The sequence below is a fragment of the Marmota marmota genome, unplaced genomic scaffold (assembly GCF_001458135.2).
Source record: "Marmota marmota marmota unplaced genomic scaffold, marMar, whole genome shotgun sequence".
NCBI lineage: Eukaryota > Metazoa > Chordata > Mammalia > Rodentia > Sciuridae > Marmota > Marmota marmota.
Genome location: NW_026000082.1, coordinates 23,470,716 through 23,495,203, shown reverse-complemented (window position 1 = coordinate 23,495,203; position 24,488 = coordinate 23,470,716). Strand labels below are relative to the sequence as shown.

Sequence of the window (24,488 nt, the reverse complement as noted above, 5' to 3'; positions counted from 1 at the left end):
ATAACACACACACACAAACAACACAATCGATAACTGGACAAAAGAACTAAAAATGACACTTCTCAAAAGAAATACAAATGGCCAAAAAATATATGAAAAAATGTTCAACATCTCTAGCAAATAGGGAAATACAAATCAAAACTACATAAAGATTTCATCTCACTTCAGTTAGAATGGCAATTATCATGACTACAAATAAATACTAATGAGGATGGAGCGGGGTGGGGAAAGGAACACTCGTACACCGTTGAGTGAAAATTTGTACAATCATGCTGGAAAGCAGTATGAAAATTCCTCAAAAAAACTAGGAATGGAACCACCATATGACTCGAATACCACTCCATGGTATTTATCTAAAAGAACTAAAATTAGTGTACAGCCACATAAGTTTATAGCAGTGCAATTCATAGTAGCCAAATTTTGGAACCAGTCCAGATGCCATAAACAGATGAATGGATTAAGGGAATGTGGTATATATACACAATGGGGTTTAACTCAGCTATAAAGAAGAATAAAATTATGGTATTTGTGGGTAAATGGATGGAACTGGAGAACATCATGCTGAAGGAAATAATCCAGACTCGGAGAATCAATGCTTTCTTCCATATGCAGAAGCTAGACCAAAATAAGAGGTGGAAAGGTGTATGGAGGAGATTTCCATAAAAATAGAAGAGAGATCAGTAGAGTAGAGGAAGGGATTGAGGGGTAGGAGGAGGGATGGGAAAAAAGAGGAGTGGTGGAATGAAACTTACCAAACTATCCTATGTACATATATGAATATACTACAGTGAAGTCCACCTTTATGTGTATCTACAAAACACTACTTAAAAATATAAATAAATAGAAGACCAGTAGAGATGGTAGAGAAAAAAGATGGGAGAAGAGAGGAAGGAATGAAATGGGAAAATACTAGGGATTGAATTAGAGCAAATTACATTCCATGCTTATATGATTATATCAAAATAAACCTTGATATTATGTATAACTATAAAGCATTAATAAAAAATAGAGCATGTGTCTATTTCAATTATAACTTTCAAAAATGAAAAAAAAAGTGCTTCTTCATTTTATAACCAAGTATCCTGGATTAGTTGGAATCTTGATAGCTGCTGCCCATCAGTTTAGGAGCTAAAGGGATACTACTGGTTTAGCAAAGAAGAAAAGGAGAGGCTAGGTAGTAGGTGAGCTGATTGATCTAGAATCAAGTAGGAGACAAGGTCACAAAAGTCACTTGCTACCTATTTCCCAAATCATTAAACTACATGTATTACAGAAGTAGAAGGTCCTTCAAAGACCAAGTTCAGCCTCTCGTGTATATAACAAGTGTGTTGGCTCTACTGCTACTAGAATCCAGATCAGTGCTCTGATATATTACCACACTACATCTTTTCTACTTCCTACCAGGATCTGGGAGCCAAAATCCAGGATCTCAAATGAAGCTCTGAAAAGAGGCCAGTGGAGAACAGGGAGAGTATGAGGATGATGGGTGAAGGCAATACAGCTCAAACTGTACTGGACCTGACAGCTGCTCCATGAAGAAATCTCCAGAGTCTCTCTCTCTAGACTCATATCAATAGAGTTGACATTTAATTATCTAAGTTTCAGTTTTCTCATAAATAAAATGTATCTAAAAATAATTGCACCTAGTTCAGAGTTACCAGGAAGATAATATGAAACAGCATGTAAAAAAATATTAAATGAACATTGGGTTTTTTCCTACTTATAAGCATCAGATATTTCATCTTACTTTGAATTTTTAAACAATTTAAACACTAATGACCAGAAGGCAGAAAGAATGGAGGAGATTAGAAAGAACAGGCTTATGTACAGAGAACATCTTGTTTTGTGAAATGAATTGTGTAATCACATTCTTTCCACATTGCATCACTTGTTCCTCAGCCAGGATACTAAGATGGCTGAGCCTCTGCTATTATGAAAAGCTCCACTCTAGGACCTACTGAGAATGAGGTCAGGGAGAAAATAGTTACTGAAGGGAACAATGGAATGATAAATGCTGGAATTATAACCAAAGGACCTATCTGGAAATATCATATAGAAGAAGTTCTATTGGCCTTCTGAGCCTGGTCCTTCTGGCCATCTTCCATGAAAAATTTAAGGTCTTCAGAGAAATGCAGAAGAGAATAGTCAGAAAACTCCTCTGGAAGCCTCAACTGCATTGTGAGTCACTTCTTATCAGCGTGAGTGCAGTCAGATAGGAATGCATGCCCAGTAATTCCTGGATACAAACTCCCAGCTCTGGTTCGGTAGGATTGCCTAATGTCTCTAGGAGATTTTCCAATAAAACAACATAATTTTCCAGGCAAGAAACTGAGAAAATTGACCTATTTACTGAATGAAACTTGAATTACCAGAGCCTATCCTGTTTTGACCTCAAATACATAAAAATGACTGCAGTACCAGTTCCAAGGCACCTCTCTTGCTGCTTCTCAGAGCAATAATTTAATAAGGCATGAAGAGGATTGGCAACAGATTTTTCATACTGACTCCTGGGCATATATTTCTTGTACCATATAGAGGAGTGGCACTTTCCTGATCACCTTACTTCTAGTTCCCCCTACCTTAGCACCACTATCCTAATCCAAGCCACCCTCATCTCTTCCTCATTCACAATAACCACTGCACAATCCATTCTCCACAGAGCAGCCCAAGTGATTTTTTAGGTAACATCTTTATTGCCATATAATTCACATGCCATAAAATTCACACAATTCAGTGTTTAAGTATATTCACAAAGTTTGTGCAAACATCACCCCAATCTAATTTTAGAACATTTTCGTCATCCCAGAATAAAACCCCATATCCATTAGCAGTCACTTCTAATATCTCCCCTGGCCCCTGGCAACCACAAATCCACTTCTGCCTCTATATATTTACATGCTCAGGACATTCCATATAAATGTAATCAGACAGTGCATGTTTTTTTTCCACTTATAATATCTTTATGATATAGCTATGCTGTAACACTATCAGTAAACCATTCCTTTTTATTGCCAAATAGTATTTTATTATATGGCTATACCACATTCTATTTATCCATTCATTGGCTATTGGGCTATTATGAATAATACTGCCAAGAATATTCATAATGTGTTTCATGTGAACATATGTTTTCTAGTTTCTTGAGTATATATCTACGAGTGGAACTTCTGGGTCACATAATAAGCATGTGTAACTTCAAAATTGTTTTCAAATGTTGCTGCAGTACTTTATGATTTCACCACAATTTATGAGAGTTCTAATTTTTCCAATCTTCCATAATATTGTAATTGTTCATCTTTTGATTACAGCAATACCCGTGGGTGTGAAGTGGTTATATCACTATGATTTTGGTTTACATTTCCTTAGTGATTAATGATGCTGAGCAGCTTTTCAAGTGCTATTAGTCATTTGTATATATTACTTAGAGAAATATCCATCTAAATCCTTTGCCTATTTGGTTTATTTATGTTTTCTTACTGCTGAGCCATAAGTGTTCTTTTATATTTTGGATATGAATTCAAGTGATTTTCAAAAAGTACATCAGATCTTGTCACTTGTTACTCCCTTGCTTAGCACCCTCTAATGGTTCTCTAGTAAGTACAGAATAAAGTTCAAAATTCTCATTCTGGTTACAAAGCCCTGTATCTTCTGACATCAGTTTGCTTCCCTGGCATCAACTTGTACTACCTTCTCACTCAGGCTGTGTATTCTAGTAAGAGCAATCTGCTTTCTGCCCTGGAAACAAAGTGAGCTCATTCACATTTCAGGACAACAGCATTAGCTGTCCCATTTGTATGCTTGGCACTCTTTCCTTGATGGTTCCTTCTTATCATTCAGGTCTTAATTCAAACATTGACTTTTCAGACAAATTTTCCTGAAAAGAAATTCTATCTAGAAGTTACCCTTCCATAAAGAAACTTGGGGATGATAGATGCAGTCATTATTTTGATTGGGGTAATGATTTCATGGATGTATGTTTATTCAAAGTTTTTCATATTAAATATTTTCTTATTAAAGTTTTTCACTTTAAATATATGCGATAAATTTTACATCAACTATACTTCAGTAAAGCTATTAAACATATAGTTTCCATTATTACTATAGTTTCACTGTCACTAGCTTATCAGACTTTGTTTTCTTAGGAGAAATTATCTCATTTCCCTTTACAAATTATCTACTGGAAATGACTTTCTTCTTTTTTCATTTTTCTCTTTTGGTGCTGGAGATTAAACCTAGGCCCAAACTTAGGAAAAGGATGAGCTCTACTACTAAGCTATATCCCTAGCACTTGAAATGGTCTTATTTCTTGATTTAAACATCTGCTCTCTGTCTTACCCCACTAGAACAAAAGTGTTATGAAGGCAGGATTATTGTTCATCTTTGTCACTAAAGCATCCTCAGCTTGGCTGACAATGATGTGCTCAATAAATATTTGGCTAATTGAATTAAAGAACAGAAGTTTAGAAAAGAGACTGTGAGACAATAGGAAGAGTGAATTTTTCTTTCCTCAGGTTTACCAGTACACTTTAGACTTAAGAGGATGGAAGTATTATTATTTTCCTTATTAAAAGCAGCCATCTCTAAATCTATCCTGGATGATCTCTATCATTATGACCATCATCATCAACAATCATCATCATCATCATCATCATTAAAAGTATAATTTATGATTCATTTAGTCTGTGGCACTATTATAATATTTCTCCCATTATTAGTGGTTAATTTTATAATAGTATAATAATTAGTGGTTAATAATGGGAGAACATATCTCCCATTATTAGTGGTTAATTTTATAATAGTATAATAATAATAATATAACATTATGTAGTAATTGTAACAAATATAGCATAACTATAATAATAGCAGCATTAATACAATAACAATTTATTTTAGCCCCTTCTATTTGCCAGATGTAATTTCATTTATTCCTCACAATAACTTTATGAAGTAGGTATTCTTTTAAAGATGTGGAATCAGAAGTTTAGAGAGGTGAATTAACTGTTCAAAGCCACACAGCTTGTATGGTGGAGATGGATCCCATCTTGCTGTAACAATTCTGAAATATTTTTTACAACACAGTGTTACCCTAGCTCATTATTTGCCTTGAGAACGACATTTGCCTTGAGAATGTTACTACCTATACTTTGAAAGGGGTTAGAGGCAAAAGTAAGATAAATGAGAAGTTACTTCCCTGATAATAAATCAGGATACTTACAGGGAGGAATTTGTACTTCATCCCAAAACCATGTCTGGCTTCATTTGACACTTAATTCTTTACTGTTAATGGCTATTCTCTGAACGCCTTGGTATGTACCTAAGCTGCTGGTCCTCTTCCTCCCCTGCCTATTAGTGAAGTGTTCTGGTGAGAACAGACTGACTGTGACAGAGATAGGTAATCTCCCTCATCATCTGCATCCTGGTTTCAAGAGCCTTTACCTTTGGTGCCAGGAGGCTGTAGGTTGTCTCCAGTCAAAGAACACCAGCCCACAGGAAAGATGTCCCGGGAGTCGAAGCGGCACCAGTAATCAAAGGCTCCTCGCCACCCATCAAAAGTGACAAGCACCTCTGAGCCCCGAACCTCCCCTATAGTGGCTGGACAAATGAAATGAGGATTCTTCCTGTCTACAGCTTCCAGCTTCATTCCCATTTTGAAGAAGTTGTGGGAAGGTGATGGTGGCTCCTAGATGGAAACAGAAATAATCAGACCTAGACACAAAGAAAAGGACTGGATACATCAATAGACTGTTGTCTCATCTGGATGATTAAAACATGACTGCTATGCAAGATTTACCAAGGAGATTTAGTCTTTATTTTAAATGGATTTCAAAGTACACCAAAATATTACTTTATTAATTCTAATATTTTGACATCTTTGATTCAGTTCTTTTTAAATAAAAGGTCACAGGTAAAGCTGAATCTCCCTTTGTTCCCTTCCTTGACCCATTCTTATTTCACCTACCACAGAGGTTAACAATTACCCATGCCTGTTTTTATACTTTACTATATGTGTACATATCTATCTGCACATTTTAAGGTTTTACACAAATGATACTGTACTGATCACATCATTCTACAACTTGCCTGTTTGTTCAACATCATTTATGAAGTTTACCCATGTTGAAAAATTTAGCTCCAGTCGTTTTAACTGCTACTAGCATTCTGTAATATGTATGTATCACACTTTATTCATTCTCTTTAAATGGACATTTAAGGTTGTTTCTATTTGCTTACTATTTCAAAAGTGTTTTAATAATATTCTTGCACTGTTCCTTTGTATACATGTGGTAGGGTTTCTTCAGAATATATACCTAGGAGTAGAATTGCTGAGATATAGGATAGACATATACATCTTCTGCTTTATTAAATATTGCTAAATTGTACTCCAAAGTGTTTGCAACATTGTACACACTCACCAGCAGTGTGTAAAATCTTAGATGCTGATCTGTAGTCACATGGATCAAGTTTCAAAAAAAATGTTGTACACTCTGTTCTTGCCCTATATCTTATTGTTTCATCCTGTACCAACAACATAGTCCTATAAAACGAGTAGCTGGTAGGAAATGTCCCCCTACTTTGTGATTCTTTAATATTGTCTTGGCTGCTCTTTCTCCTTCACCTTTCAATGAATTTTATCAGCTTGTCATGTCCCACAGAAAACTCCATTAAGATTTTGACTTCAATGAGTTTATATATTAATTTGGGAAGAAATAACCTTTGTTATGTATGATATTGAGCGTTCTCATCTATGAACATGACAGTCCTTTCAATTTGTTAAGACTTCTTCAATAAAGACTTTAAATTTCCTCTATAAATATCCTGTGATTTCTTACTAACATCTTTTCTAGGCATATTGTGATTCTATTGTTATCATAAATGGTTTTTAAAAAATTATTCTCAAGCCATTTGTTGCTGTTAGGTAGAAATGAACTGGTTTTTAAAAAGCCATCAACTAATTTCATACTGCATGATATATTAATTTTTATCTACATTATTTATCCATTATTGAGAGAAGTGCATTCAGACACTCCTTAGTGGTTTTGAATTTTCCAATCTTGTCATGCAATTGTCAAATTTTTATAAATCTTGAGGCTATGTCTTTCAGGACTATAGATGCTTATAAATGCTTTAATATTCTTGACAAAATGTACTTTTTAATGATTAAGTGGTAAGCTTTAAATGCTTTTTAGCATCAGAGTCTCCTTTGATTTCGGTATAGTTTATACCAGCTTTATTTTGATAAAAGTTTACCTAGAATGTTGTTTGTTGTCTTTTACTTTTAACAGTTTTATGTCATTATGTTTAAGCAACATCCATAGTAAACAGCATATAGAATTTAAAAGGGTTAATTTCTATATGATTAAACTGATAAGTTTAGCTTCATTTCTTATGATAACTGGGATTTTTGAAATATTTTAATTTTTTGTGGTGGTGGGGGTCTGTTTCCTAGGCACCATGTCTTGAACTCATGGGCTCCAGTGGTCCTCCTGCCTCAGCCACCCAAGTAGCTATCTGGGACTACAGGTGTGTGCTACTATGCCCAGCTGAATTTATTACAGTTATTTTATTGTCTATGTTTCTATTTAACTTGATTTTCCAAGGCACTTTTACTTCTTTTTCATCACCTAAGTTTTCATACCCTTCTTACCCTCCATTGATTTAGAAATTTAAGTCTATTTATAATCTTTTCATGGATCCCTGTAAGATTTTAATTATATAGTTGAATAACAAAGACTAAAACTCATCTTTTATTTATAGTCTGAAACAATAAAAGAACATTAGAATACCTCAACTACTCCTAAGTTGTATAGTGTAGACAATTTAGTTCTACTTTATTATACTGCCGAGTATTTCCTTTTGTCATTATAATTGCTTTATACAGTAAGTGACAAGCAAACAATATATTTCCTCACCATTATTTCTTCCATCTCATTCTTACTTTATGGTTAAATCACCTTCTTTCTGAAATAAAATCTTAAGTTGTTCATTCAGGTGTTACATCAATTTCCTTTGGTTTATTTGATAAATCTGATTTTTACTTTCATTCTACAATGACATAGAATTCTAGGTGGATGACTACTTTCTCTCAGTACTTTGAAAATATTATCCCATTTCCTTCTGGCTTATACTGCTGCTGTCAAGAAACATGTCAGCTGATCACTTTGAAGACATTCTGTTTAATTACTTTCTCAGATCTTCTCTGTCGACTTTTAGTTTCCTAGAGTTATGATGTGTTAAGCTATATATGTTTTTATTACATGCTCTGGCAAACTCTCAGTTATTATATTTTTTAATATTATCTGTTTCTATCCTTTCTAATTAATCTTCCTGGATTTCATGTTCGGCATCTGTCAGTCCTTCTAATAGTATTCTTGCTTTTTTTGTTTGTGTGATTCAAAAGTTGATTTATTGAATTTCTGTTGTAAATAAAAGAACATTAATATTTTGTTTATATTACTTTCTAGGGTACGTTCATTTACAGTTCATCAGTCTTAAATAGGTGATAATTTGCCCGTGGTTAAGTATTCTTGCTTTTTACCTTTCATGTTTCCATCTTTTTTTCTCTGTGTGCTACAATCTAGGGAAAGTCTTCAACATGTTTTCCAGGTAATTCTTCAGGTGTATGTGTTTAAGTTACATATATACCTATTAATTTTTCTTTAAGTATCATCTTTAGATGTTTCATTTGGTCTTTTTCTTCCAAATCTGTCTTTTAAAAATTGTGTTTTATGCTTTTTCTCACTTTTTTATTCCTTCTTTTAGTTCTTCAGTTATTTTCAAATACTTAAGTTATAATCTCTAGGTGACATTTCTATTGGTTGAAAGTCCTTGGGGTTATGTTACTGTTTGTTCTGTTTAATGATTCCCCCTCATGGCAGATTTGTTTTGAAAGCTTTTCAGGGCTAATTTGAGATTAAGTGCTTATCTTCAGTGGTATTTCACTTCTGGGATTTTGGTGACATCAAACCCTCTAGATAGATTTTAGATTTGCTTCTTCTAGGCACCCAGAAATATCCATACAACTGTAGAATTCCTAAACAACATAGGGAGTTTATGTGAACCTGGGACAACAAGGGTAAAGGCTCTGTTAATCAGAGGAGATGACTCCATTCCCATCCCTACACATGGTCTAGCAGAGACTCTTACTTATCAATGCAATCATTTTCTTACTTGGGGTAAACACTTCAGAGGCATTCTCTGGTTTTTATGTGGCATGCAGGTACATTTCCCTGTCTTGAATGGGCCCTAAGCATGTGTGTGTGTGTGTGTGTGTGTGTGTGTGTATTTTTATATATAAAAAGACACGATTCTCGAAAAGTAAGACTGGCAAAACCCCTAAGGAAACTATAGGGATAGGGTCAGTATAAACATTTAATACCATCATTTTTCTTCCTTCATTTTTGGCTTACCAAAAGTAAAATTTTTCTTACTTTCTGGTAAGCTCAGCAGAGCATTGAAAAGAATATTTGTTAGGTCTCCCCATGCCTGACAGCATTTTTAGGTATTTTGTAGTAAAAGTGTTTTCCAGTTTCCTGTACACTGAATTTTGAGAACCAGAAGGCTCTTGGGGTTTAGATTTAACTAGCAGTATAGGCTAACCTAATTCAGTTCCCCTTACAATAACTCTCACCCCAAGAGAGAATTCACCTAACAGCAGTTTGTCTGCCTCTCCTCTTGAGAAATAAGGAAGAATGAATATAGGTTTTGGATTCCCATTCCACCACTTAGCCATGTGATCTTGAGCAAGTGTTTTATTCAAAAGTATGTTTCCTTAACTATTAAATGGAACTACTAATTCTTTTTTTATATGTAAATTTTTTATTTATATATGACAGCAGAATGCATTATAGTTCTTATTACATATATAGAGCACAATTTTTCATATTTCTGGTTGTATACATAGTATATTCACACCAATTCGTGTCTTCATACATGTACTTTGGATAGTAATGATCATTAATTACCCCATGTCCCCTCCTTCCCCTCCAACCCCTCTGCTCAATCTAGAGTTCGTCTATTCCTCCCATGCTCCCGCTCCCTATCCCACTATGAATCAACCTCCTGATATCAAAGAAAACATTCAGCATTTGGTTTTTTGGGATTGACTAACTTCACTTAGCATTATCTTCTCTAACTCCATCCATTTACCTGCAAATGCCATGATTTTATTCTCTTTTATTGCTGAGTAATATCCAATTGTGTATATATATCCGTTCATCTATTGAAGGGCATCTAAGTTGGTTCCATAGTTTAGCTATTGTGAGTTGTGCTGCTAAACATTGATGTGGGTGTGTCTCTGTAATATGCTGATTTTAAGTCCTTTGGGTATAGACCAAAGAGAGGGAGCCTAGTCAAATGGTGGTTCCATTCCCAATTTTCCAAAAAATCTCCATACTGCTTTCCATAGTGGCTGTACCAATTTGTGTCCCACCAGCAGTATATGAGTGTACCTTTTTCCCCACATCCTCGCCAACACTTATTGTTGTTTGTATGCATAATAGCTGCCATTATAACTGGAGTGAGATGAAATCTTAGATTGGTTTTGATTTGCATTTCTCTAATTGCTACTGATGATGAACATTTTTTCATGTATTTGTTGACTGATTGTACATCATCTTCTGAGAAGTGACTCTTCAGGTCCTTGGCTCATTTATTGATTTATTTGTTTTTTTTTTTTTTAATGTTTAGCTTTTTGAGTTCTTTATATACCCTAGTGCTCTGTCTGATGTATAAGGGGTAAAGATTTTCTCCCAAGATATAAGCTTTTTATTCACCCCAGTGATTGTTTCTTTTGCTGAGAATAAGCTTTTTAGTTTGAGTCCATCTCATTCTTGATTTTAATTCTTGTGCCACAGGAGTCTTATTAAGGAAGTTGGGGCCTAATCCTACATGATAGAGATTAGGGCCTACTTTTTCTTCTATTAGATGAAGGGTCTCTGGTTGTATTCTTAAGTCCTTGATCCACTTTGAGTTGAGTTTTGTGTATGGTGAGAGATAGGGGTTTAATCTCATTTTGTTGCATATGGGTTTCTAGTTTTCCCAGTACCATTTGTTGAAGAGGCTATCTTTCCCCAATGCATGTTCTTGGCACCTTTGTCTAATATAAGAGAACTGTAGTTTTGTGGGTTAGTCTCTGTATCCTCTATTTTCTACCACTGGTCTACTGGTCTGTTTTGGTGCCAATACCATGCTGTTTTTGTTACTATTGCTCTGCTGTATAGTTTAAAGTCTGGTCTAGTGATGCCACCTGCTTCACTCTTCCTACTAAGGATTGCTTTAGCTATTCTGGGTCTCTTATTTTTCCAGATGAATTTCACGATTACTTTTTCTATTTCTATGAGGAATGTCATTGGGATTTTGATTGGAATTGCATTAAATCTGTATAGTGCTTTTGGAAGTATGGTCATTTTGATAATATTAATTCTGCCTATCCAAGAGCAAGACAGATCTTTCCATCTTCTAAGATCTTCTTTGATTTCTTTCTTTAGGGTTCTGTAATTTTCATTATATAGATCTTTCACCTCTTTCATTAAGTTGATTCCCAAGCATTTTATTTATTTATTTTTGAGGCTATTGAGAATGGGGTAGTTTTCCTCATTTCCCTTTCTGAAGATTTGTCACTAATATACAGAAATGCCTTTGATTTATGAGTGTTGATTTTATATCCTGCTACTTTGCTGAACTCATTTACTAGTTCTGGGAGTTTTTCTCGTGGAACTTTTAGGGTCTTCCGGGTATGAATCATATCATCTGCAAATAGTGCCAATTTGAGTTCTTCTTTTCCTAAGTGTATCCCTTTAATTTCTTTCGTCTAATTTCTCTGGCCAGTGTTTCAAGAACTATGTTAAATAGAAGTGGTGAAAGAGGGCATCCCTATCTTGTTCCAGTTTTTAGAGGGAATGCTTTCAATTTTTCTCCATTTAGAATGATGTTGGCCTGGGGCTTAGCATAGATAGCCTTTATGATGTTGAGATATATGCCTTTTATCCCAAGATTTTCTAGTGTTTTGAACATAAAGGGGTACTGTATTTTGTCAAATGCTTTTTCCGCATCTATTGAGATGATCATATGATTCTTATCTTTAGGTCTACTGATGTGATGAATTACATTTATTGATTTCCATATGTTGAACCAACCTTGTATCCCTGGAATGAATCCCACTTGTTCATGGTGCACTATCTTTTTGATATGTGTTTGCATTCGATTTGCCAGAATTTTATTGAGAATTTTTGCATTTATGTTCATTAGAGATATTGGTCTGAAGTTTCCTCCCTCCCCTCTCCTCTTTTTTTTTTTCTCCTCTCTCTCTCTCTTTTAAAGGTAAATGCTTTTAGAAACCCCNCTCCCTCCCTTCCTTCCTTCCTTCCTATTCATGTGTCTTTGCCTGGTTTTGGAATCAGGGTGATATTGGCCTCATAGAATGAGTTTGGAAGTATTCCCTCTTTTTCTATTTCCTGGGATAAATTGAAGAGTATTTGTATTAGTTCTTCTTTAAAGGTCTTGTAGAACTCAGCTGTATATCCATCTGGTCCTGGGCTTTTCTTGGTTGGTAGACTTCTGATGGTATCTTCTTTTTCGTTGCTTGAAATTGATAGGTTTAAATTCTGTACATTATCCTGATTCAATTTGGGCAAATTATATGCCTCTAGAAATTTGTCAATGCTTTCAATATTTTCTATTTTATTGGAGTTTTCAAAATAATTTCTAATTATCTTCTGTATTTCTGTAGTGTCTGTTGTTATATTTCCTTTACATCACGTATGTTAGTGATTTGAGTTTTCTCTCTCCTTCTCTTCGTTAGCATGGCTAAGGGTCTGTCAATTTTATTTATTTTTTCAAAGAACCAGCAGTTCTGTCAATTTTTTCAATTGTTTCTTTTGTTTCAATTTCATTAATTTAAGCTCTGATTTTAATTATTTCCTGTCTTCTGATACTTTTGGTGTTGATTTGTTCTTCATTCTCTAGGGCTTTAAGAGGTAGTGTTAAGTCATTTATTTGTTGACTTTTTCTTCTTTTAAGGAATGAACTCCATGCAATGAACACTGCTTTCATAGTGTCCCAGAGATTTCGATATATCTGTGTTCTAAAAACTAAAAGTTCTAAAAACTTTTTAAATCTAAAGTTCTAAAAACATTTTAATCTCCTCCTTGATGTCTTCTGTAACCCGTTGTTCATTCAGTAGCATATTATTTAGTCTCCAGGTGTTGAAGTGGATTTTATTTCTTATTTTTTCATTGATTCCTAATTTCATTCCATTATGATCTGACAGAATGCAGGGTAGTATCTCTACTTTTTTATATTTGCTTAGAATTGCTTTGTGGCATAGTATATGGTATATTTTAGAGAAGGATCCATGTGCTTCTGAGAAGAAAATATATTCTCTTGTTGAAGGTTGGAATATTCTATATATGTCAGTTAAGTCTAAGTTACTGACTGTATTATTGCATTCTACAGTTTCTTTGTTCAGCTTTTGTTTGGAAGATCTATCTAGTGCTAGAAAAGGTGTGTTAAAGTCACCCAAAATTACTGTGTTGTGATCTATTTGAATCTTGAACTTGAGAAGAGTTTGTTTGACGCTCCGTTGTTTGGGGCATATATATTTATAATTGTTAAGTCTTGTTCGTGTATGGTTCCTTTGAGCAGTATGTAGTGTCCTTCTTTATCCTTTTTGATTGACTTTAGCTTGAAGTCTACTTTATTTGATATGAGGATGGAAACCCCTGCTTACTTCTGCAGTCCATGTGAGTGGTATGATTTTTCCTAACCCTTCACCTTCAATCTGTGAATGTCTTTTTCTATGAGATGTGTCTCTTGGAGGCAGCATATTGTTGGGTCCTTTTTTTTTTTTTTGGATAAAATCTGCTAGTCTATGTTTTTTGATTGGTAGTTTCTTCTATGATTAGATTTTCCTTTAGTGTAATCCCTCCCTCTGCTGATTTTCATCATTGTCTTTTATTTCTCTTGTGGAATATTTTGCTGAGGATGTTCTGTAATGCAGGCTTTCTAGTTGTAAATACTTTTAACTTTTGTTTATCATGGAAGATTTTTATTTCATCATCAAATCTAAAGCTAAATTTGCTGGATACAAGATTCTTGGCTGGCATCCATTTTCTTTCAGAGCTTGGTATATGTTGTTCCACGACCTTCTGGCTTTGAGGGTCTGGATTGAAAAATCTGCTGAGATATGAATTGGTCTCCCCTGGTATGTGATCTGATTCCTCTCTCTTGTGGCTTTTAAGATTCTATCCTTATTCTGTATGCTAGGCATTTTCATTATAATGTGCCTTGGTGTAGATCTGTTGTAATTTTGTACATTTGGTGTCCTGTAAGCCTCTTGTATTTGGTTTTCCAATTCATTCTTCATGCTTGGGAAATTTTCTGCTATTATCTCATTGAAGAGATTGTGCATTCCTTTGGTTTGAAACTCTGTGCCTTCCTCTATCCCAACAACTCTTAGTTTTGGTCTTTTGATGCTGTCCCATAATTCTTGGATGTTCTGTTCATGGTTTCTAACTTTCTTCACTGTGTGATCAACTTTATTTTCCAGATTGTATACTTTGTCTTCATTATCTGACGTTCTCTTTCTTCCAAGTGATCTAGTCTGTTGGTTATGCCTTCTATTGAGTTTTTTATTTGATTTATTGTATCCTTCATTTCAAGAATTTCTGACTGGCTTTTTTTCAGAGTCTCTCTTTCTCTCTTGAAGTAATCTTTTGCTACCTGTATTTGTTCTCTTATCTCATTGTCGGAGTGATCAATTTTTGCTTGTATTTGCTTATTTAGGTCATTCTTTAATTCACATATCATTTTAATTATGAACCTTCTGAACTCCTTCTCTGGCATTTCATCAACTTCTCCGTCCATAGGTTCTGTTATTATAGTATACTGGTTTGTTTGGGGCACTTTCCTCCCTTGTTTTTTCATGTTGTTTATGTGTCTTCCTTTCTTGAAGTGTGGATCTGAGATATTACAGTTTCTTCCCTATATTCTTGTAGTACATGTTCAAATTGTCTGTACCTCACCTTGATGTTGGGCTTTCCAGACCCTGCTGGTGTCCCTCAATGGATGCTACTGCATCTTGGAACTGGGACCTGTGTAAGTTGGAGTGGGTGGATCTGGGCCACTGGGCTTGACCTCCCATGATAGTCTGCTGGTAGGAAGGGGTGGTCCTGTACAAAAGGCTAGGCTTTGGAAGTGTCTGACCTGCTGGGGGAGGGGTGAACTGAGCCTACTGAAATCCTGGATCCTGTACGGGCTATGTGAGCCCTCTGGTTGGATATTGGCTCTCGCAGCAGTGCACTGGTCAGAAGGGGCAGTCCTGCACCAGAGGCTAGGCTCTGGCGTGTGTCTGCCTTGTTGGGAAAGGAGTGGACCCGCTGTGTGCCTGGGCCCTACAGAACTTGGTTTGGGTGGATCCTGAACTACTAATTCTTAATCCATAAAGTTAGCTGTGGGTTTTAAATGATATAGTATATATATAAAGACCCAAACTTATTGTAGGAACTCAAAAAGTCTCCTTTCTTCCTCTCTCTATTTAGAACATAGACTCTACAGAACTCCATTTAAGATTTGTTCCTTTATATTTATATTACATTTTATAGTTCTATTAATAAACACATTTTAACTTCTTAACAACCCAATAAGGTAGAGTTCTATTTTACAGGTAAGTTCTATTTTATAGGTAAGGTAAGTTCTATTTTATAGGTAAGAATGAAAAGGATCTTATTAACTTATTATTGACAGCTGAAACCAAAAACCAGGAATCCTATTTTATTGTAGCCTTAATACACTTCTCTGAGAATAATGGGTACCTCATAAGTACTAAAATAGTCTTCTACTGAACCAGGTTCTGAGAAGGCATCTTCAGGGCATAAACAGAAGGCAGATGCCAGAGCCTCAGTAATTGAAAGGAGGTAAGTATTTGAACTGTAGCTCCTTGGAACTGGTGATAGCTGAAGGACGGCCTACCTTGTGGAAAATCCTGATGGGAGCCATCTCTGCTCCATTTAGCGTCTTCAAAAGGAACATGGGCCAAGAGGAGGCATTCAGCCGAAATCCTACAGCAAACACAACAAAGAGGAGATTAAGAAATTCCAGCTACTCCTCCCATAACACATGCTGTGACAGTCATAGAATCATAGGCTATTAGGAATAGACTTAAAAGTTAAATAAAAGAAATGCCTCATTAGACAAGATGAGGAAAAGGAGGTACATTGGAGGAAATGTAACTTGTCCCGGGTAATGCTACAAAGTAAATAGTAAGACGGGTTTCCACTAGGGGCTGGGATTGTGGCTTAGTGGTCGAGCGCTCACCTAGCACATGCGAGACTCTGGATTCGATCCTCAGCACCACATAAAAATAAATAAAATATAGGTATTGTGTCCAACTACAAGTAAAAAATATTTTTTAAAAAATCACACACTATATATCATAATGCCTACAAGACTTTCCTTGAAAAATCCAAAAAAGTTGTAAGAAAAGGATTAACAAATACTTAGAAATAATCTGGAAAGTAGAGTATAAAAGAGGATCTAATAGTCTTAAGAGGTAAATAAACATGCCAACTAATAAGATCAACATATAAGCAAATCACTTTGTCTCAATATAAATTAATTCAATATTTTTCTATCTCTTTCTTATGCATACACATGTAAAAACACAAACCAAGTATAAATTACTTTTTTATATTCCTTGTTTATTTTAACATCTAAGAATCATGAATGATGAGGCCAGAGGGGATCATCTTACCCTCAAACTTTTATTTTCTGAAAGAGTAATAAGGGGCCTAGAGGGGTTAATTGTCCATTGTTATCCATCAAGTAAATGTGAATAATTTAATTAATGAATTATAAACCTGAGACCATTATTGTTATCATATTGTTTAATACGAGCCCCAAATGCTTCTTATAATTTGCCTTCAATTCTTCATCCTGAGACCAAAATAAAATGCTTCTCAACAGTTTCTAGCCCACCTCAGTCTTCTCAATCCATTCAAAATCTATTCAGCATCAAAGCTGCAGACTTGGAAATAACAACAATATTTTTGTTCTTAAGTATTTACTGTGTGCTGTTACTTTATACCGAATCTAATTTAGCCCTTAAGACAGCCCTAGGAGACCAGTATTATTATCTATATATTACAGAGGAGGAACGAAGCACAATGTTAACTAAGTTGCTTACAATTTCAAAGTGTGCAAATGACATAAACAGGATCGAATCCTAAGTAATCTTGAGTCCTAAGAAGCCTATGCTTTTACCCACAACACTAATCTTACACATATTAATGCAGGTAAAATGAAGAATTGGCATTTGGGATTAACTATTAATAACTACAAGTTAACATCAGGGGGAGGAAATGAGAAGAGGAAATGGGAATAAAAGCCCCATACAACTTAATATTTTCCATTCTAGATGGAAGTGTTGCTTTCTAGGAGTGATTTTGGTTGTGCTAGATTGCCAATGCTTTTTCTCTGTTTTTTTTTTTTTTTAATGTATATCCTATCTGCATAAAATTTTTCGTTCTGGTTCAGGTCTGGTATTATCTCTGCTGGCTTTAGATCTTTATATCCCCACTAAAATATAATTCAAATTTTTGGTATTCTTAACTCCTAGTTAAATTTAGGCATGCTTATGAATGGTTTGTTTTTCTTTTTCATCTGTATGTTTCTATAGAATTTTTGGAAAGATTTTGATTTAGATGGCCACTATATTATCCTTGGGAGCTCATATTTTTTTAATTGCATCACAATGCATTTTTAAATAATGATTCATAAAATAGAATGAGAATAATATACTTTTACAATGCAGTTGTAAAAAGGAATGAGAAATATCTCCACACTATTCTGAAGCCATCTTTAGATCATATCAATAAATGAAAAAAGCAAGGTTGAGAAAAGTAGGTAAAGTATGCAATCATTTGTGTCAGTATTTATAGGCAAGTATGTGTGTATATACACATATATACATCAATAAATCAATAAATATATATATTTATATTTATATATATATGTATAAATATATATATATATATATAAATATATATATATATAAATATGATATATGTATACATTGTGTATTTATACACATATAAATTTCAAAATATGTTTTTGAAATTTGCCTCTTTCAAATCTGTTTGCCTCTTTCAAAATGGAAGGATAAATAATAAAATTGAGCAGTTATATATGGAAGAAAGAAAGAAAAGGGTGAAGGGGATTTATTCTCTTGTTTTATAAAGTTTGCTTTTAAAATGAATATATTTAATGTATTTATAAAGTGAAATTAATTTTTAAAATGCAATTCCTCAAAAAATAAATAAATAAAACAAATGAATCTTAATTATTAAGTTGGTGGCAGAACCATCCAGAAAAAAAGGTAATCCATAAGATCTTATGTTATTTGCTATATTTCCTTTGAAGGTAAGAAAAAATTGCAAATAATTCAAACACTACCAATAATCATAATGGTGATAGTGTTGATAACTAGCCTGAAACTGTTATATGTGTATTGTGGAATGAAGCAAATGAGTTAATTTGTTCATGTGGAGAATGAGGGTTTTGTTGTGGTATAAAGGAGATACAGATTCAAGACGGTAGAGATGAAATAGGCATAAATACCACTGTTCTGAATTTTAGTGGGAAGTATTAATATGAAATCACAATGCTCTGCCCCTCTTTAACAAAAAAAACGAAGAAAGAGTGACCACCCTAGTAGTACTGTGTGCTATAGTGCTCAGATTATGATCACTAAATCCCACTTATCACTGAAAAAAATTTAGATACCTAGAAAAATATCTCCTTCTATCCCAGGGTGGAAAATGTACAAGATGAATGTGGAACATTTTGAAATTTCAAAAGTTCACAATAGCTACAAATATTACTAATATATGTAAGAATAAGGAGACAATCTGATGAGGCTTCTACTGTCCCAAAATGGGACAATTCAAGTATCAATATGGACTTTTAGTATGATGAATCAAAATATCACAATTTTATGATAAACAAAAACAACTACATTTATTAAATACTTTTGGAGTGTGCTAGTAAATCAATTGATAATTTTAAAAATAGATATAGAAAATAATCCTGTATGAATTGTATCATTGCAAGATAACCAAAGAATTGATAAAAAATTATTTTATTTTCCTAATTTATGTCAATTTTGTTAGCTCCCTTTATAAGAACAAATATAACATGCTTTGGAATCGGCCCTCCCAAGCCCTGTAATCCATGTATAACCTTGATTTATATATTTGTAAAACTTGGCACCCATTCTCCTTTGTAAGTCTTAATGAGCTACAGGAACTGCAGGCAGTGAGAAAATCCAGATGAAAGTTTATTTACTTTTTAAAACATTTATTTAGTTGTAGGTAGACACAACACCTTTATCTTTTATTTTTATGTGGTGCTGAGGATCAAACCCAGTGCCTCACACATGATAAGCAAGCACTCCACCTCTGAGCCACAACCCTAGCCCACGGATGAAAGTTTATTTTAATAGATATATTTCATTTTATTTGTGTAGAATATGGCAGGATTAAAGTTTTCCACTTTGAAACCATAATGAATTTATATATCTAAACTAGGGGGTTAGCAAACTATAGTCAGCAGGCTTGAACACAGCCCTGCCTATTAATTTATTTTGTATTATTCATGGATGCTTTCCACACTTAAAAGGACAAAGAATAGTAGCTATAAAAGATCTACAAGCCTGAAATATTTACTATGTAACCCACTGAAAAAATCTGTTAACTCTTGATCTAAACCATGAACATCAATGGCTGCTACATGATAAAAAAAGAGACAATCAGACCACATATACTTCCGCATAGAAATAAACACCACCATCAGTGAAATATTCTTACAGAAAAATAGAACATAAATCTGAGAAAATCTCTAGATCTAGCACCAATCTAGGAAACAGAGGAGAGAGAACCATGTTAAATGATATGGACATTCATTGTATTATTTACTTTTGCATATATTTGAAACTTTATATTATAAATAATTTTTTTAAATGGGAGAAAATGTTAAACAAGCACATGGGGAGCTCTTTAAAATGATTAATCAAGTTAATCTAATCAGACAGAATAATCTAATTCGACTAGATTAAGCTATTTCAGCTTCTTGAGGGCAACAGGTTCTAAAGTCCATCCCTCTCCAAAACTTGGTGCAGTAATGATTGATAATATGATAGTAATTGATGAGCTGAGCTGAATCTTTCATATATATTGAAGCAAAAAAGTAAATTCAATCTGGAATAGAAAAATTTGGTGGGGTTATTAATTTAAATGAAGCAATGGATTTTCTTAACAATGGATTCAAAATGAGAAAATGCAAAGTACCAAGTGAAAACCTGGAGGAGAGGAAATAAGGGACCCTTATGCAGTCATCAGTTCTACTGGAGATTTTTCTTTCACTACTTGTCATAGGATTTGGTGAAATCTTCATGGTGTGTGCATGTGCCTGTGTGTGTTTGTGTGTGTGCGTGTGCGTGTATGTGTGCATGTGTGTGTGTGTGTATGTGTGTAAATTTTTGGTTTTTTTTGGAGAAGATTAAATGGAAAAACTGCCTTACACTTTCTCTCTTGGAATAAAGGGCACTGACAAAAAAGGATGAAGAATGTGGTTTCTTGTTAGGAAAAGGAAGAATGTGAGAGAAGCTTGACTATCATAAACTAATGTAGAGATAGAAATGTCCAGATTTGCAGATTGTTTCATTTTGGATGGGCCTTTTAAGGAGACCATGTGAAAAAGAAGGAATGGGGGGAGATTGTAAGCTTTTCCATGTAAGAGTACAATTTCTGGAACCTAACTGATGGGCTAGGGAAATCCTGTGTCTAGTTACTCACCCAGAGGTGGCTGTAGCATACCCCCATTCTTCTCACAGTTTCCAACAGGCTGGATTTCAGCTGAGTCAACCAGCCGCCAGAAGTCGTTCTTGTTGTCACTACCATCAAGGCGCAGGCGGAGGCGGGCACCTGTCAGTCCAACTACTGTGGCAATACATGTGGATGTGGTGTTCCTGGGGTCCTGTGCTTCCAATTTCATGCTGATCTTGAACTCGTTGCTTGGAGGTGTGAAGGACTGAGGAGAACAAGTCATGAGGATTAAGAAGACTAAAAGTAAGCCGCATTTTCAATAAGGATGTTAAGAGATGGAACCTGAAAATATATGCTTTGGACTCAAATTGGTTATAACTGGCCCAGGGACAACTTGTCTGAGTTATTCTCTAACACTTAGGAAAGGTTTCATACAAAGAAACACAAAGAAAGAAGGTGAAGAAGAAAATTACTTTCCTATTAAGCATCAAATATTAATTTATAGTAGTGAAAAAAGGACAAGATATAGTCCAGTTATTTAAATATTTTCTCATTCTACCTTTTCCAACACCCTACCCCTTCTGGTATAACACTTTCTTTTCAAGACCACTAAATCACATTAAACTATATCCTTAATGTCTCTTCATGGAATATTCAGTATAGTGGTCTGTATATCTACCACACAGACTATTGGGAATTAATATTTTTTAAAAAATTGAAATTAAGTTATAAATCAACTCATAATTTACATACAACAAACTATATACTTTATAAGTCTTGACATTGTGTACATACCTACGTCACCATATACACCCATGAAAGTATTACCACAATCAAAGTAATGCACAAGGCCATCACCGTCAGGATCTCATATGCTCCTTTGTAACACCTTTTCCTGGGTCTTTCCAGATTCCCATGCCTAGCAACCACTGATCTACTTTCTGTCACTATAGATTGATTTGCATCTTTTATTAGATGGAATCATACAGGAAATACACTTTTTGTCTAGCTTGTTTCACTCAGCATAGCTATTCTGACATTTACCCATATTGTTGAATATATCAATACAGTTGAGTATCCCTAATTGGAAAGTCTGAAATCCAAAATTCTACAAAATCTGAAACTTTTGGAGCACTGACATGATGATACAAATGGAAAATTCCACACCTGGCCTCATGTGATGGGTTGCAGTTAAAACACAGGTGCACTAAAAATACTGTATTAAATTACCTTTAGGACATATGTATAAAGTACATATTAGATAAATGAACTTTGGGTTTAGATTCGGGTCATATCCCTAAGATATCTCATTATATAATATGCAAATATTCCAAAATCTGTTACTCAATCTGAAATTCATTTCTTTTTATTGGTAAGTGATATACCATGATGCTGGTCATTTAGTTTGTTGCCAGTTTTTGTCAATTACAAATGAAGCTGCTCTATAAACATTTATATACAAATCTTTATATGAAAATGTACTGTTGTTGATTGGTATCTGTGGAGTATTAATTCTAGGATGCCCTCGAAATACCAAAATCTGCAGATGCTTAATTCCACAAAATGGACTTGATATAAAGTGGTGTAGTATTTGTATAAAACTTATGCATATCTTCCTGTATACTTTAAACTATCTCTGGATTACTTATAGTACCTAATAAAACATAAATTCTATGTAAATAATTATTGTACTGTATTGTATAGGAAATAATGATAAGGAAAAAAACTACGTGTTCAGCAGAGACACATTTTTTCCCCAAATATTTTTGATTTGGGGTTGGTTGAATCCACAGATACGCAACTCACAGATGGAGGGCCAACTGACTTTCTTTTCTTTTGCATAATAATAATCTGAGAGCAGAATGGCTGGATCATATGTTAGGTATATGTTTAACTCACACATGAGAAAATGAATACTTTTCAGGTATGCATTCAATGATTTTTAATATAGTCACAGAGTCATACAAACATTATACCTATCTAATTTTATAATAAGTTCATCAATGTCCAAAAGAAACCCTGTACTCATTTTAGGAGGTACTCTCTATTCCCCTCTCATTTTAGTCCCTAGAAACTATGAATATGATTTTTGTTACAGTAGATTTGTCTATTCTGGAATTTTATACAGATGGAATTACATAATATGTGAACAATATATGAATGGTTTCTTTCACTTAGCAAGGTTCATTCATGTTATAGGATATAACAGTACTGCATTCCTTTTCACTGCTGAATAATATTCCATTGTATGGATATACTACGCTACTAATTTATCAGCTGATGAACATTTGGATTGTTCTCCTTTTTGGCTATTATAATAATGTGGCGAACACTTATGATACATTTTGAGTAGACCTGTATTTTCCATTCTCTTAGGTATATACTCATGAGTGGGATTGCTGGGTAATGTGGTAACTCTACATTTAACATTTTGAGTAAACTCTTAACTGTTTTCTAAGGTGGCTATAGGATTTTATAATTTCTGCACCAATTAACAAGCATTCCAATATCTTTAGATCTTTACCAACCTTGTTATTGTCTGTTTTAAAATTTTTTGTCATCTAGTGGATGTGAAGTGGTATCACTACAATTCTGATTTACATTTCTCTGTAGAGATAATGATATTGAATTTCTGTCATGTGCTTATTGGTCATTTTATATGGAGAAATATATATTCAAACTCCTTGCCCATTTAAAAATTGTGTTGTATTTTTATTGATGAGTTTTTTAAAAAGATTTTTAAAATATTTGTGATACAAGTCACTTATGAGATATAGGATTTGTAAATATTTTCTCCTATTTTGTGTTACCTTTTCATTTTCCCAATGGTGTCCTTGGAATAACAGTAGCTTTAACTTTGAAATTCCATGTATCTATTTTCTCTTTTGTTATTTGTGTTTTGGGTGCCATATCTAAGGAACTATAACCTAAGCCAAGGTCATGAAGATTTACTCTGATGTGTTCTAAGAGTTTTTTAGTTTTAGATTTTACATTTAGGTTTATGATCCATTTGGAGTTCATTTTTTTTAAATATGGTACAGAAGGGCAAAGGGGATTTCCAGCTGTTCTTGTGCTGGTTTTTGAAAATTTGAAAGAACTATGTTGGCACCCTTATTGAAAATCAATTGACAATAAATTGATGGGTCCATTTCTTTTTTTTTTTCCCATTCCCCTCATAACCTCTTATATGTAATTTTGTATAACAATGAGGGTCTCCTTCCATTTCCATGCAATTTCCCTTTTCTCTACCTTTCCCTCCCACCTCATGTCTCTGTTTAATGTTGATCTTTTCCTCCTGCTCTGACTCCCTGCTCTGTTCTTAGTTGCTCTCATTATATCAAAGAAGACATTTGGCATTTGTTTTTTAGGGATTGGCTAGCTTCACTTCGCATAATCTGATCTAGAACCATCCATTTCCCTGCAAATTCCATGATTTTGTCATTTTTTAGTGCTGTGTAATACTCCATTGTGTATAAATGCCACATTTTTTTTTATCCATTCAACTATTGAAGGGCATCTGGGTTGGTTCCACAGTCTAGCTATTGTGAATTGTGCTGCTATGAACATCGATGTGGCAGTATCCCTGTAGTATGCTCTTTTAAGGTCTTCAGGGAATAGTCCGAGAAGGGCAATAGCTGGGTCAAATGGTGGTTCCATTCCCAGCTTTCCCAG

The 24,488-nt window shown here is 34.3% G+C and overlaps 1 protein-coding gene across 26 annotated transcripts in view; it reads right to left on the bottom strand.

Moving 5' to 3' along the window:
• The window catches only part of LOC107141895 (Scm polycomb group protein homolog 1), a 158,934-nt gene that overhangs the window by 97,591 nt on the left and 36,855 nt on the right, over positions 1-24,488 (bottom strand). For 25 of the 26 annotated variants that reach the window (XM_048815650.1, XM_048815647.1, XM_048815635.1 and 22 more), the window contains 3 exons: positions 20,847-21,081; positions 15,967-16,055; positions 5,437-5,680 (listed from right to left, as the gene is read on the bottom strand). In XM_048815650.1, the coding sequence (XP_048671607.1) occupies positions 5,437-5,680; positions 15,967-16,055; positions 20,847-21,081 (568 nt within the window). Of the gene's footprint in view, positions 1-5,436; positions 5,681-15,966; positions 16,056-20,842; positions 21,082-24,488 lie in introns of those variants that run through there. The other variant, XM_048815655.1, reaches the window with a different exon arrangement.